The 16,986-nt window shown below is 36.9% G+C and overlaps 1 protein-coding gene across 1 annotated transcript in view; it reads right to left on the bottom strand.

The window, feature by feature from the left end:
* Positions 1–946: 946 nt before the first annotated feature.
* Positions 947–16,986, bottom strand: part of tmem9b (TMEM9 domain family, member B) — an 86,335-nt gene continuing 70,295 nt past the window's right edge. Inside the window, exon 5 of the mRNA XM_060838504.1 lies at positions 947–3,141. Coding sequence (XP_060694487.1) covers positions 2,986–3,141 — 156 coding nt within the window. The 3' untranslated portion in view covers positions 947–2,985. The remainder of the gene's footprint in view (positions 3,142–16,986) is intronic.

Here is a 16,986-nt window from a genome sequence, read left to right as displayed (position 1 = left end):
AGAAAAATATATAAAAAAACACCTGCAGCAAAAGGCTGTGCTATGGTTGCCTTTGAAGAATTTGCAGGCTGTAAAATCTTTAAATAACCTCCAAGCTTGATTCCTAAATCTAAATCCACGTGTCAAGGCAGCAAATTTCCTTACATGAAAGCTACAAATTCCTAACTTTGTGGCCTTCTGAACTTTCATCTCTAAGTGATTCCTATAAGAACTCATCTAAACTTCAAGAGTGAAAAAGACTTTCTTCTTCAGTCAACCTACAAAAAATGTTTTTCCTACAATGAAATGTATACTGTATTTTTTTTTGTCTATGGCTTGTAAAAGTGCTCCATTACCCTTATATATATTTTCTTCTCAAATATGTGCACATGTATGTTGATTGATTGACGTAGCATTTAGGCTCAGGGTGAGTGTGAGAATAAATAACCATAATCTTTAAGCCTGATGCTGGTTCTTTACATTGGTCATATGCTATCAGGGGCTTAGAAAAATACACATCTACCTTTCCAAAAAAAAACCAATTACTGCTAGTACGGAAAGGTAATAGGAGATTTCAGTTTCTCTCTCCTCTATTTATAAAAGTCCATGAATTTAATCAAGCTAGATCGCTTTTGCTGTACATTACTCACTAATGCAAATGACACACTTTGGTGAAAGAAACCAGTTTATACCTGGACAACTGTTTAAGCAGTTATTGCCAAGCATTAGATTCTGTGTTAAAACTCCGACATTAGCAAAAAGAAAATGAAAGTGATAGCAACTCTAGACTAGGAAATTAAAAATATTAATGAGCGTACTACTTGTATTTGTGCTTAGCTATTTATACAATACAATAACATACTCTATAAATTATAAACATAAACCCTTTGTAGGTTTGCTTTTTCACTTACCTGGGGTGTCTTGCACAAATTATATTTGCCATTACAAATGAATAAAAAAGTCAGAATTTTAAAACTCAAGAGTTATTTTAATATATTAATTAAAGCTTACAAAAAAGGTCCCAAAATACATACATTAGTATCATCAGGATGGAGAGATACAGCCTAAATTATGGGACTAGTATTATTTAGTCTGATTTAAATACTGAATGCAAATGTAAAAACAAAACGTTCAATACAATTCCATATTTTAGACATTATCTGTGCAGAATATACTATTTAAATGTTTACAATAGCCATTGGCTTATCACTATGTAGCATTTCTTGTAAATCTTCTTGTAGCATGGTCCAATTTGATCCCAAGTTAAATATGTTAGCAATTTAGTATCTCACAGAATACAATATGGAAGTTTGTTTACCAGCTTAAAATAACATATGCTTTTTATCAGATATTTTCTCTCAACATTGTATGGCATTCCCTGAACAGGTAAAATGAAACTGATGAAGTGTTGATGCAGCACACTATGACTAACATGTTATATGGATTATCAGGCCATTTTTCTTATTTCTCTTCATTTGGCAAGTTAATTTCAGTTGTGCTATTGCTCATGAATGAGAAATGGTGTGGTTCGGTGTAATGCTCCTTTATATAGAAAAAGGAAATGGCAAAATAACTTTAGTTGCTTTCAAAACAGTATGGACAGAAACCTACAAGCCTAGCCACCAGCTGTGAAGACCAAAATGTATTTCAGAGGTGTACACAGCGGTTTTTAAAATGCTATAATGAAGGAATAAAAACACTAACCTCTTATGTGTTAGCATTTAATTATATATTAAGGTCAGAATTCCTCTTGGGCAAATATACTGCATGTCACTTTACTTAATCATACAGACCAGAATGATCTCATTCAATCTCTTGATCATGTTGAATTAGCTGTAAGGGTAAGGGGAGGTGCACAACATCAGATTTCATGCCCATTAGTTAGACATTTCACTTGGCAAAAAAGTCTGCTTATTATCAGCATCCAGTGAGCTCCACAAGAAAACGTACACGGGTATTAGTTGTAGACAAGTTTGAAAATGGTTATGGTATTTTCTACAGTGAAATAGTTTACTAATGTCTTGGCCAACACTTGAACAACTTAACCAGGAGTAGTCACACTAATGGAACTATGCTTCCAAGTGCCCCCTACTGCATTCACACAAGAAGGCAAAGGAAATGAAAATTGGGGATAATACACTAAGACTACTAATGAACTGCAAAATCCATCAATCAACCATGGAATGGAGAAAAAAAAACTGATGTAAAAACTGTTGAAAAAGTATCATAATCTAGCACCATTTAAAAAAATATTCAAAATTGGACTATTTCTATAACGTTTAGGTCTGGAACAATGACGAACCCTAATTATTTTCATCTGTCAAGTTGGAGGTTTTGCATTTTAATTTTTTTAATTCTATTGCTAAAAAGCTGCAAACAATTTCTGATCAGAGAAGAGGAACTACGATAATTTTGATAAATTATCATCATAATTATTTTATAATTGCCATCTTTAGGATTCATGATTTTATTTTTAAAAATTGGTTAAAAACAAAAATCAATGGGGTGTTGGGGACCAAAACATACTTAGGCACTTCCTCGAGGACAGGGAGTGCTGGAAGAATGGTGCAAAGAGCAAGTTTTGTTGACAATAATTCTGAGAGTATATGAAAAGCAGCAAGTCTTAGTCTTCTGTCAATGTCCCATGTTATTGTTCTGTAAGCTCCCCATAATTAAAGCATCCAGGAAAAAAATTAACTTACAGCTCTATTTTATTAATGTTTATCAGCACTTGCTATGTTGTGGTTTTGTTTCCAGAGCTGTATGATAATTTAGGATAAAAACCTATTAAAATAGATACATCAAAACCATGATATTAAAATAATATCAAACTATTAGCATGATTATTTTACTATATTTTTCCTTAAAGAACCAAGGATAAAAAGAATTAAGGTATTAAACAAAACCAACAAGCAGTCAGGACCACAAAGATTGTCAGATAGATTATTTCTATAGGTCCACTGACTCATTGCTTCCTGTATTCCTCCATGTACTTTAAGAGTGTTTTTAGCTGAGGACAACATGGCGATCAAAAACTGATTTCCTTTGTTCTTGAACTTGTCTCTTCCAGCGCTGCTGTGCATATTCAACTTTGTTCAACATGTTGGTACGTGATCGAGAACGGGACAGTACTTCATGGGCATTGGCAAATGGCTGTGTGTCCTAAAAGGAAAGCAGACTCTCTTGAGACATTACAGAAGAAAAACCAGTTTAAAAATCAGTACAGAAAAATTGCAAAATATTGTGTCCTTCAACAATCAAGACTCTTTAACTAACAACCAAGTTGAATGGAGAAACAAAATAGCTAGACCAAATGAGTAGCAAGTAGGTATTATTATCTGTGGAACAAATTGGGTATACCATTAAAAAATGCATTGCCAAACATAAAGAAACTATGACTTGATCACGCAATAGTTTTGCAAATATCTTTAATGTCATTAATGTTAATGTTTAAAAATGCAAATCCATTTCAAAACCATAGAGCTGGATTTTAGATGCCTTGTTCCCTGTCTCCCACATAACAAAGTTGGTCAGAAGTGTAACCCACAAAATAAAGTCAGCTGCTCTGCAGCTATTTTATGTTCTGTATAGCATCAATTGGCACACAGTGAGCTTCCACTCCCATCTGGAGTGCAAGTCCCAACCTTGGGATAGACCAATAGCTCAAACAGAGATGATTATGGAGCCAGATGAGTGATGTCTTGTATGTCGTCGGGCCTTGGGTGGCAAGTCCAGTGAGGCCAGGTGAGGGTTAAGTTTGAAAGGGTTAAATAGGATATTGTCAAAGGGGACTCATAAATGTGATCCTCTCCCTTGCCTGACATCAGCTCGTCTAGCAAAAACTGCTGGGCTAACATTTGACATGGACCTATCTCTGCCATGACTAAAATAGGGAAGGCTGGAATTTTTAAAAGTTTCAATAGGCCCAAGGTCATTCCTCCTTCATCCCCTCTAAAATGGAATTCAGTTCTGAGATAAGTGGAACGGTGATGGGCAGGCTGCGTGCTGTATTTCATCAAACTCCCATTCAAACACACTAGTGGGGAAATAATACATTCCAGTCGCACTACAGCTACAAAAATATTTTACTTTTAATAAAATTGTCATTTATCAAGTTGTCCTGAACTAAAACAGTTGAAATGAATTTAACATTCACATTAAAGTAGGTAATATGTTTTAGGAGGTTTGTGGTATTAGAGTATGGGAGGAACAAGAAGTCTACAACTGAAGCACTTATGAAACAATTTCCACGGACTTGCATTTTTGCTCTCGCTGTTCATGCTAGTACTAGAACTCTTCGCACTAGAACATGGCTTCAACACACCAAGTAGCTTGACACACTAAGGCAGTGCTGAATATATTGAAGGAATCATTCTTGGATAAGTAATTAAACAAAGGGCACTCTGCCTATTCAGGTTGATGCTGAAAATGTGTTGCTGGTTAAAGCACAGCAGGTCAGGCAGCATCTAAGGAACAGGAAATTCGACGTTTCGGGCCAGAGCCAGCTCCCAATGCATTACTGAAGAGCAGCTGAGAACTTTCTCAGACAATATTTCTTCTACAGTCAATATCAGCGCAATAATAATAATAATAATAATAATTCACATCATGAAAGTTTGGGAGCCTATTGTGTGCACAATGGACACCACATTCTCTGGCTAAAGGAAAGTAATTGTGCTTTCAAGTAGATTATTATATTTTGAGACAAACTAGGAAATTTCATAAAGCCTACGCTTCATAGCATTGAATACAATTAAGCTTATTCTGTACAGAACCAACACTGTTTTTATTTCAAAATAAAACTTGTATGAAAGAGTTTATTGCATTTACAAACTTGACCCAAAATAACTAGCTTATTTGCAATGAAAATAACAACAGTTTTAAATTTGTAGGAACAGAGGGAAATTCAAGAATAGAACAGACTGGTGATAGCAAGAGACTTTAAGATCAAACTAGTAACTACCAATGAAGCAAAGAACCACTATACAGAAAACATGCATTTTAGTTTGGGTTGATGTATCAATACTTGCTGGTGAATAGATACAAAATTTTATTGAAGAATAAAGAAAGCGAACAAATTCAAAATAACTTAGCTTTGTAACCTATAACAAATCTGGAAATAAATAATTTACAGAATAAAAATACTTCATACCTTCAGGACAAATAATACAAATAACACAGTAAAATAAATACCAGAACAGCAAACTAAAGTTTATTTTATTACCATGTAACTTCCAATGCTGTGTCTAAGTACTGCAATATTCAGTAATATATTATCAGATGAATAGAAAATTACATCTGCTGGAATTACACCATTCTGAATTTATCTAATCATAGCTTTTAAATCACCTGAAATGGCTTCAATTCCTGCTCCTACTCCATTATCTCACGATCTACCATCTGCTCCCACTCAAGGATCTATCCTTACTCCCCTTTCTACTTCTTGTCTACTTAGTGCTCTTTGGTGACATCAACCAAAAACACATAGAATTTTACATGTATGAGATTCATTTCTACCTCACTTTTCAGTCACAGAGTTATCAGAAGGCCTGTCCAACATCCTGTAGTAAAATAATGCTTTCTGTCTTTAATCTCTTTGACACTCTGCTCCCCAGCAACCAAATCCATGCCTCTCCCCGAAAACTGGTCAAGGCTTAAGCAATGGTCAGAATATGACCTCAAGATCAACTTCCAACCATATCTTCACAGCATCACCAGATTCCCTAATTTCAACTTCCATAATACATTTGTATCCTTGATGTAACCTGTTTGCTGCTAGAACCTTTGTGGCATCTTGAATTAACTAAGTATTCTAACACACTCCTAACTGGCCTATGTTCTACCCTTCATAAACTTAAATTCATTCAAATTTATTGTGCCCATGTCCTAATTCCCACAAATTACTCTTCATCAACAGGAACGAGGCTCATTCATGATGAAGGGTTTATGCCCGAAACATCGATTCTCCTTCCCCTCGGATGCTGCCTGATCTGCTGTGCTTTTCCAGCACCAGACTCTTGACTATATAAATATGTAAGTAGTTGAAAGGTCAAGAATAAGCAGAATCATTTAAATAAAGGCAGATGATGAAGCCATGTATCTCAAACTGCAGACAGATCTGCAATTTTAATAAGTTCTTCACAAAAATCAGTCTTCAGCCAATCCAAATCACTCCATATGACATCATGAAATGGTTGGTAGCACTGGATATTGCAAAGGCTTTGGGGCTGATCGTTTTAGAGCTATATCATTGAAAACTTGTGCTCCAGAACTTGCCACAACCCCAGCAAAGCTGTTTCATACAACATAGGCATCTACCTGACAATGTGGAAAATTGCCCAGTTACGTCCTGTATACAAGAAGTAGGACAAATCTTGTGCGGCCAATTACCATCCCATCAGTCTACTCTTATCATCGTGAAGTGATAGAAAGTGTTATCAACAGTGCTTTTAAGCAGCACCTGCCGAGCAATAATCTGCTCACTGATAGCAGAGCCCCTCAGCTCTTGACCTCATTACAGTCTTGGTTCAAACATGGACAAAAGTGTTGAATTCCAGAGATGAAGTGAGAGTGACTGCCCTTGACATCAAGGCTGTTTTAGGCAAAAGCAAGGACTGCAGATGCTGGAAACCAGAGTTTGGATCAGAGTGGGGCTGGAAAAGCTTAGCAGATCAGGCAGCATCTGAGGAGCAGGAAAATCGATGTTTCGGGCAAAAGCCCTTAATCAGGAATAAAGGCAGGAAGCCTCCAGGGTGGAGAGATAAAATCAAGGTTGTTTTGACCAAATGTAGAATCAAAAAGTTCTAGCAAATGGAGTCAATAGGAATCGGGGGAAAACTCTCCACTGATTGGAGTCATACATGACACAAAGGAAGATGGTCATGGCAGTCAGTCTTCTCAAGCTTCATAACGTCTCTGCAGGGGTTCCTCAGGGTCATGTTCTAGGCCTAATTACTTTCAATGCTTCATCATCGACCTTCCCTCCAACTGTCCAAATACAGTGTCCAGTTTAGGCGGGAAAGTGGCAGTAACATTTGTGCAGCATAATTGACAGACACTGGCCATCGCAAATAAGAGGCAATCATTCCTGATGAAGGGCTTATGCTCGAAATGTCGAATTTCCTGTTCCTTGCATGCTGCCTGACCTGCTGCGCTTTTCCAGCAACACATTTTCAGCAAGAGGCAATCTAACCCTTGTCCCTTGATATTCAATGGTATTACCATCACTGAATCCCTCACTATCAACATCCTGGGAAGTTACCATTGATCTGAAACTGAACAGGACCAGCAATACAAATACTGTGGTCACAACATCTGGGCAAAGGTTAGGAATCTTGCAGCGAGTGACTCATCTCTTCACTCCCCAACATCTGTCCATCATCTGTACAGAACATGTCAGTAATGTGACGGAATATTCCCCATTTGCTTGGATGACTACAGCTCTAACAACATTCAAAGATCTTGATACCATCCAGAACAAAGCAGCTGCGCGGTTGGCACCACATCCACACTCTCCATCCACAACATTATCAGTGTGTGTCATTTAAACCTTGCACTGCAGAAATTCACCAATGCTCCTTATGCAGCATAATTGACAGACACTGGCCATCCCAAATAAGAGGCAATCTAACCCTTGTCCCTTGATATTCAATGGTATTATGAAATTCCCTCCCTAACAGTATTGTGGGTCTACACAAAATTGCAGCAATTCAACAGGCAGCTCACTACCAAATCTGAGCTACGTTCAAGTCATCACCAAGTTTACAATGATTTTAAAAGCTGGCTGATCACAAACAGATACATTGATGTTATTAATTGAAAAAGAATTGTGAATATCTGATAGTACCACCATTACTAGTCTTACAAAGGATCAGAATAAGTAGGAATATTGGTAATCTTTTGCAGTTTAGTAAATTATTTTATTTTAAAAAGTCACTGTTTTATTTATGCCACATTAATCAAGGGCTACATGTTAATTCAATATACACACATATATATGATAATCATAAATCTACTGGCTATACCCTATGTACAACTGATGAACTTGTGGCCTGAAAGTTGTTGAGTCAAAGCTTTTACAATGAGCTTGCATTGGAATTGTCTTTATAAAACAATAAGGAATGGCGTCATGAAAAAACAAATGTAATAATAATTAATAGATTAAGACCTTGTGTTACCTTTTATTTCAAGCCTCTACCTGAACATCATCTCTTGCTAACTGTCTAAAAGTAAAAAAAAACACGACCTTATAGATCATAGAATCCCTGCAGTGTGGAAACAGGCCCTTCGGTCCAACAAGTCCACACCGACCCTCCAAAGAGTACCCCACCCAGACCAATTCCCCTATCCTATTATGCCATATTTACACCTGACTAATGCACCTAACCTCCACATCTCTGAACTCTACAGGCAACTTAGCATGCCCAACCTGCACATCTTTGGATTGTGGGAGGAAACCCATGCAGATACAGGGAGAATGTGCAAACTCCACACAGACAGTCAGCTGAGGCTGGAATTGAACCTGGGTCCCTGGCACTGTGAGGCAGCAGTGCTAACTACTGAGCCACCATGCTGCCCCAAATAATTATATAATGTATAATTACTCAAATTGGAATGCTATTTTAAAATATTTATATGATGTCCATTGTATGTGTTGCTCAATATATTTGACTAGCAATCAAATGTTAACACATCCATCTGGCGAGGTTCTTTCTTGAATTTATCTTGGGTGTAGTCTTGGTACATACGTTATGGTACATGTGCAGATTACTAAACATATATCTTGGTACAGTAAGAGACTACAAACAGCCATATGTTAAGTTGATACTAAGCAGAATAGGTGAAGTGAACAATGTTAAATAATAAACAGACTTGCTGGACAGATACTGAATTGGAAAAAAGCGACCTCTAAACATTCTGTTGAAAATGCAAAACAGTACTGAAGAATACAGCTGTATTTTTAACTGACAAATGGCCTAATTGCTCACATTAATCTTCATTCTTAAGTGAACACCTGCAAGTCTGTAAAGGTTTTCTTGGTAAATAAAAAGAAAATCATAAACCAGATTAATTTTGCAAACAGAAATAAAGTTGAGAACTTTCTCCAATATGTCATGTTCCAATTCTTCCAAAATTCCATAAGCCTGCTATATTGGGACATGGGCCTCTTGCATCTGAGCCAAGATGCTTTGAAATGGCTTGGGGCGGGATAGAGGTTCCGTTGGACGGTTGAGTTTTCAGAGTAAAACTGTCAAGATGCGGTGAAAGTTGCTTTTACAATTCAAATGCTTGTTGGCACTTTGTAAGAATGCTGAAGCAACATGTTTTACCTGTTTTACATTTGAATTTGCCTTTTGGAATATGTCAACAACTATTCCAGTCTAATATCACGCTCCTTGCAATCAGCAGCTGTCCATATTTTAAAAATAAAACATGAATTTTTATTTCTTTTACAAAACTTATTAATGTGTATAAAGGAATGAGAAATCAAACAAAAGAAGTTTGACATCCTTAAGTTGAAATCAAAATGCAAACAGTTCAGTACCATGAAATAATTTTACAATTGGGAATGAATTCCCATCTTTGTATGGCAAGACTGACCCCTCGTATTTTCAAAGTATGTTTTGTGCATACCGTGTAGCAAGATTACAGAAATACAACAGCAGAGAGATATACCTGAGCAGAGATGACCAACCTAAACAGATTTAGTACCATTGCGATTCTGGATGAAATGTACAGGTGCCAGATATGATTTACTCTACAGTCATTATACTACCAGTTCATACAAAATGCCAAACACTTGTGAATGCAAACTGAAGAAACTCAGCAAATCTGGTAGCATCTGTGGAGAGAGATAAACAAGAGTTGCCATTTCAAGTCTGATAGGATTCTTCTTCAGAACTATCCCTAACCTATTGAACTTGAACCATTAATTCTATTTCTTTCTCCACAGATCCTGTGAGTCCTGCTGAATTTCTTTAGATATTCTGTGTTTCAGATTTCCACCAACTACAGTATTTTTTTAGTTAAGAATGCACATCAATTCTAAAATGATTTTATAACTTTGAAATTTTTTTTGGCTTTTGTGAATACTATAACCAGTACGACACATCATTTTCCAAGAGGACAACATTGGAATTCTAATTATTCAGTAATACTGGTCTGTGTGGGCAGGGTGAGGTTAGCCTCTCAGATAACAATTATGCTGTTCTCTCATTTGAGAAAGATGACTGCAGATGATTTAACTGATAGATCTCCACACCTCAGGTGAGGGGATAGATTGAGAAGAGTTCATGGTTACGGTGATGGTTTTGTGTGGAAATTGATTGCGCACTGTTGGCGTCATTCTACATCGCAAACCAGAAGTCCAGCCAACCGAACTAACCTATGGCATAACTGGAGACCAATAGGATCAGGAAGTTCTATATCAATGGTACTTTCATTGTACACAACCATGAAATTCCATGAAAATAATTTTGTGCCATTTACGACAGCCCACAGCATGATAAGTTTCCCTTTGATGGCATATATATTTTTACAGGCAAACCACTTATATGGCATGCAAGTATTTCCTTAATGGGTCAATTAGTTTCAGAGTGAGTGTTGAGGCATACAGAACAGGTAATCCTCAGGTTCTGTCATAATTTGATAGTCTTCATTGTGGATATAACAATACCCAACAACAATGTCATGGAAAAAAATGTCATGTTGTGAACAAAGTCTATTCTTCCTATGTAGGGAAACATTCAATAGGCTGTGTCCATTTGTAGATAATGGACGAGTTGATATTTTCTTGAAAAATACTGCATTACCTGTTGAGTGTTTCCAGCATGTTGTTTTTGTTTAGACATCCAGGAATTACAAAAATTATGATTTGTGGTCAATTTCCTCAGTACTTTCACACAGCCATTTTAGATTTGCTTACTTTTCAACCATTTTTTGGATACAGAAAAGAGTGTTTAACAACTCCCAAATGACAGAGTAATTGGAACAGTACATCTTATATTGTTAATTCTGAAGAAGTCAGAGTAATTCCACTGATAAGATTTTGACATCAAAATCATGCTGTCATTCATTGAACGAGTCTTAAATAGATTGAAATATTTTTGGTGTCACCTCTAATTCACTTGTTCAGAAAGCAATCTGGATTGCTCCCTTGCAACCCTGTTAATTCCTGGACTTAAACTTTCATCATTATCGCATAATACGCTCTAAGGTTTGTGAATGACATAGAACTGAAGGAAAGACAATGGAGGAATATTCATAGCAATTAAAAGCAGTGATTCATCTAATATCAATCAGTCTAGCTCTTCTTATACAGAAACCACAAAACAATCAAGATTTTTCAACAGCTTTGTTTTACGGCAACACTACTGCATCATGGTTGTTGATTTGGTGACATTAGCCACCTTGGCTTGTCTTCTGTAGCTTTGCTTCAACACAGCTTATACAGCATGGTATCATTTGGATTTTTTCTGTTATGAAAACATTGCTTTGCAGCAGATGTCTTGTACTATATACACAGGTGGATAAAGTAGTGGTCAATAACCAAAGATGATACCCTTGTACTGTACAAAACAAATGGAAAGTACAATGCTCAGGAGAAAATAGAATATATTTATACATTAAAAGTAATAAATACCATAAATATTTTCAGAAATTTACTGTTATGTAGCTTCTTGCACCTGTTTATTGCAGGCAATGTCATTGCTGGATCATAGATAAGACCTCCTTTGGTCTGATCAATCTTCTAGTAATTTTCATCCTGACTATATTATCCTATTGAGGCTGATATTTGTTAAAGTATAGTTCCACAGCGTAAAACTAGTAATGTATGTTGATTCCTGAGATGCTGCCTGGCCTGCTGTGCTTTGACCAGCAACACATTTGCAGCAATGTATGTTGGGAGGCAATTTGAGCATGAAGGGTATCACCAATGAGTTAATTCATATGATGCCAACTATAATTCAACTTTGGTACATTGCCTTGACTGAGATGAGCTTACAGAAGAATCTGGAAACCTAACCTGGAATCTTATGAAATAAATTCTTGAAATACTCAGCAAATCATTCAGCATTGGTGCAGAGAAACAGATTTAACGTTTCACTCAGTTTCAGTTAACTCAGATTCTCACCAAAGATACTGCTTAACCTTCTGTCTATTCCTGGCATTTATTTACATATTACTAGCACCTTATGCTCTGTACAACTGAGCAGTACATTGCTCAGGTCTTTAGCCACATAAATAACTCTTACACTGAACTCAGTTCAGAGAAGGTTTAGTAGTCTAATACTGGGATGGAACGATGGAAAAAGGTCAAAAAGGCTAGGCTTGTACTTATTGGAATTAAGAAAATAAGTAGTGACTTGATTGAAGTATATCTGATCCTGAGGAATCTTAACTTGGTAGACGTGGAGATAGTGCCTCCTCTGAAAGGCAAATGTAAAATTAGGAGGTTGCTGTTTAAAAATCAGAAATTGTCCATTTAAAACAGAGATGAGGCAAATCTCTCAGAGTATGTCTTTGGAACTCTCTTTCTGAAAAGTGGCGGAAACAGAGCCCTTGAATATTTTAAAGCAGAAGTTGATAGATTCTTGTTTAGCAAGGGTTGTCAGAGTTAGACTGGAATGCTGATTTGAGATGACAGTCGATAAGGTATGATCGTATGAAATTACAGATCAGATTCCTGGGGTTGAATAGCCTCTTCTTGCATTAATTCATTTGTTTGGATCTATGTCTTTATGATCATTTCAAACTGACATAATTTACTTCCAATATCTGTAATCATATTTTAAAAATAAGTACACATAATATTTTCTGCAGGCCATTGATGCAGCTTAGTCTTTAAAGTTAACATGAAAAGTGAGATTTGCATGGAATGTGGTCCCTGTACTTTCACTTATGTGCACGTCACCTTACTTTTCACCAAATTTTTAAAATTAAAAAGAAGATTTTGCTAGAAGACCAGATGGTTGCAAATATAACTCACCCTCTTCAAAAAAATGGGAAAGGATTAAACAAGAACATTGCATGCCATTTGTTGGTAAACTACTAGTGTATCTATCAATTTTGCTGTATCAACTGTGAAATTGCTGTGCACTTGGAGAAATTAGTTAATCAATGGCAGTAGGCTTGAGTTTCTAGAAGGCAGGTCAACTAACTCTATATTTCCTCTTATGCTTTCTGTAGTGTGGAATCTAAAATTGCATCGAGTACTTGACCTGTAGACTAAGTAGGGCTACATCTTAACCTTTATGTTCTATAAACCCACTAATTCAGTAACATTTTATCCATCTAAGGTGTAGTTCTTTAGTATCTTAGGAATTGAATTCCCCCAACCCTTTCACATCAGAGTGTTCTTCCATTCAAACTGTCATTATTTTAATTTGATTATTCTGACAAGAACCCATCTTACTCACTGCAATACTCAATCGCCAGGACACCATTTAACAAACACATTTTTGGATATTAAAGCCAGATAATGGAACAGTTTTCAAATGAGATGAAGGTGCAGCACTTATTTTTCACTTCAGATTCATTCATATTTAATCCATCAAACATTGGTTGTCCATTCCATTTGGATATTCCAATGGCCAGATAGTCAATGAAGCAATGCTGACAGGAGTTGTGTGTCAGAACCACGTAGAATTCCAAGTGCAGAAGACACTGTGGGAATTTCCAGGAAATTGAAGATTTTGATGGCCAATTCCATTGTATCTGGAACTCTTCAAAAGAATCCATTGAAGGAGGAGAATTTGAACAGTTCTGCTTCAGTTAAATTTATATTACCCAGGAAAAGTTAGAAGATTAAAAAGTTAGTGTAGCTCTCTGGACCCCTGCCAATCACGCCAACTCTCCTCCACAATCATCAGACCCTCATCCAACACAACAAGATTCTACTATAATACCCTGAACCTGAAACACTCCCATCTGCTCTGGACCAAAGCATTTGGTCCTGACACTCTTGCTTCATCTTTATTTGGCACCACTGTTCCAATACCATCTTCTGCAACCCCCAACATCCCCCTTAGCTGCCACTACAAGCCCAACACTCTACGCCCTAGCACCCCCCGCCCACCCTCCGATATCTGCCCTCTTCTGCTAGTTTTGACACCCTCAAACATTTCTACTACTGCGGCCCTAACAGTTTTCTCCCCTGCTGTCCCAACACACCCACCTCCCTCACAACTCCAACCCTGATCTACCCTAAGCATTCCATCATATATCTAGCGTCTTGGTTGATTGCATACTAACCCCTTAAGCAAATGCCACTCTAACCCTACTCTTACCATACATACATACCCTTTTACAGCAGCTGACAATGTGGCTAGATTGCTGCTGGACATTTTAACCTCAGAACATGGCATACTGATAGCTGTAAAAAGAAGCATTTAACATTGCCTGACTATTTTGCATAATGGTGGAATGGTTTGATTTACATACACTCTTCATTTGTGAAGGAATTAGGATCAGAATTCCCATCTTGAAATGCAGAACTAAGTACTAAGGCAAATAAATAGGAGCAGAGTGGCAATCACAGCGATATTCATCAGAATATCTTGACCAATATTCTGCTAGCATCCTTTTGCAGTTTTGTTTGGTCCTCAGAATTGTTCACTACACCTTTAATATTTAGTATTATCTCTTTCTACCTCCGCCTAAATGACTGATATCTTGGTTCCAGCAATTAGGTTGTTCACCCACCAATTACTGTATCATTTGGTTGACAATGGTAATTGAGGTAAAATGGACACCATGTCAGCAGGAAAATGGTTAACCTGTCACCTGGTTTACTTTGTTGTTATGAGTGTCACGTACATTCAGATACAGAGCCTTTATTTTCATCTTCTTAACATCTAGTGTTGACCATTGGGAGTATTCTTAGATGTATTCTCTCCCTCTGACTGTAATTTTCTATGTTATTACCTTGCTCTCCTACATTCACTCCATCCCTGGACTTGCTATTTATACCCAAGTTTGATCCCTCACCCATTTTATAGTTTTGCGATTTGCACCGGTCTCAGCACCGCTCAATCAATCACAGTACACAACCCTAATGCTACAGACTCAACTTTCTCCAATACTGATGACTGTGCCCCAAGAACCAGAACCCAATTGTCCCAGACCATTCTTTGAGCACACGTTTATTTCATTAATCTTATCTTATTGCTGTCAATGGAAATGAGGCTCTGGTAATAATTCAAAGATAGTACTTCTGAGATTATTACTTTGAGGTTCTGCTCTTTAATTTGGTGCCTAACTCCTCATGTTCAATATGCAGGATGACCTTCCTACTCTTACCCAGGTTGTTGGTGCGTACGTTGAGCATGACAAATAAATTCTGGCTCCCACTCCAAGTTCCAGTCCAGTCCTGAGCAGATATCCCAAACCCTGGCACTGGGTAGACAACATAGTTTTCTGGGCATATGGTCATTTCGACAACTCATCAATTCACATATTTCTTTTAGTACTGTTCTGATTTATGCTTGCTGCATTCATTTAATTTTCATACTGTACTTCATGATTTACTGTTGTTTATTTTATTTATTTTACATGTTGCTCTGAAATTAATGTGATGTTATCAAGCTATTTACTTTTTCCATGCTGTACTAAGTGAATTTATGCTATTAGCTCAGTAAATTATAACATTATTTTGAGTTAAATTACATTTCCTCAGCTGATATAATTCCTTTTAATACAATCAATTAAATATCCCAGCTTTGAAAATTTATTTGTTTGCTATACTGAATTAAAATATATTCTTTCGCAGTTTGAATATTACATTTTTTGCTTGTTCAAAATACTTAATTAAATTTTATGTGACTAGGTACTTGTTCAAATAAAAATTTGTACACTTGCAATGATGAGTTCAGCCTTTTTGCACAGTCCATGTTGAAGATGCTCTCATAATTTTGTTAGATAAGAAATTCAGAATTTTGACCCAATGGAAGTAAAGGAACAGCGGCAATAAAGGAACAGCGGTCTATCTAAATCTGGATAGGGTTTGGCTTGGAGGTACCTTCCATATATTTCCTGCTTTTGATTTTTTTTACATGGAAAATAATTTGCGCTTAAGAGCTGATTCCAAAAAGAGTTTGGCAGGTTGCTGCAGTGCAGTTTAAAATCAGTAAACAATGTAGCCATGATATATCAATCATGAAATGAGTTAGAACATACCTTCTACTGAACTGCATACCATAGCAGTGGATGAGAGGAGGGGATAAGGAGCCTTTTTAAGGCGCCCTTCTATCTACCAGTAAGCATTCAATAACACACTGAAAGACTTTAGTATATTTAAATAGCTTTTCAGTGCATTAATTCCATTGGAAGGGGTGTCACAAAGACAGTTTCAAACTGGACAATATCCAACTACTTGTGCTATAGCAAGAAGAGAGTAGTTCGACAGAATCCAAACTTGTGTCTTTTGTGCGTAGTGCCGAGATTTAGAGGAGTCGTGGGTGAGCCACTCACCACAGGATACTCAATCGCCAACTTGTTGCTCATGCTTTGCTTCTATTTTGCAACAAATTTTGTTCTCTCAAATAATATACTAAATTATTTACTATTGAAAACCTGCAGTGCTTGCTATTCCTGTAGGTGGTACTTTAATAGGCCATTCGTTATAACTGAAAACTTGCAGTACTTGTAAATCCTATAGGTGGCATTGTGATAGACCATTCAAATGTTAAACATGTAACACTAGATGATCCATATTAGTACGGCACAGAAAAAGACCCTTCGGTCTGTTTCGTCCATGCTGACACGATATCCTAACTTAATCTAGTCCCATTTGCCAGCACTTGGCCCATATCCCTTTAAATCCTTCCTATTGACATACCCATCCAGATGCCTTTTAAGTGATGTAATTGTACCAGCCTCCACCACTTCCTCTGGCAGCTGATTCCATACATGCATCACCCTTTGTGTGAAAATGTTGCCCCTTAGGTCCCTATAAAATTTTTCCCCTCTCATCCTAAACCTATGCCCTTTAGCTATGGACTCTTCCAC

Source organism: Hemiscyllium ocellatum, chromosome 18 (genome assembly GCF_020745735.1).
Source record: "Hemiscyllium ocellatum isolate sHemOce1 chromosome 18, sHemOce1.pat.X.cur, whole genome shotgun sequence".
Classification (NCBI taxonomy): Eukaryota; Metazoa; Chordata; class Chondrichthyes; order Orectolobiformes; family Hemiscylliidae; genus Hemiscyllium; species Hemiscyllium ocellatum.
Note: the sequence above shows the minus strand (reverse complement) of the source record. Positions and strands in the feature narration are given on the sequence as shown.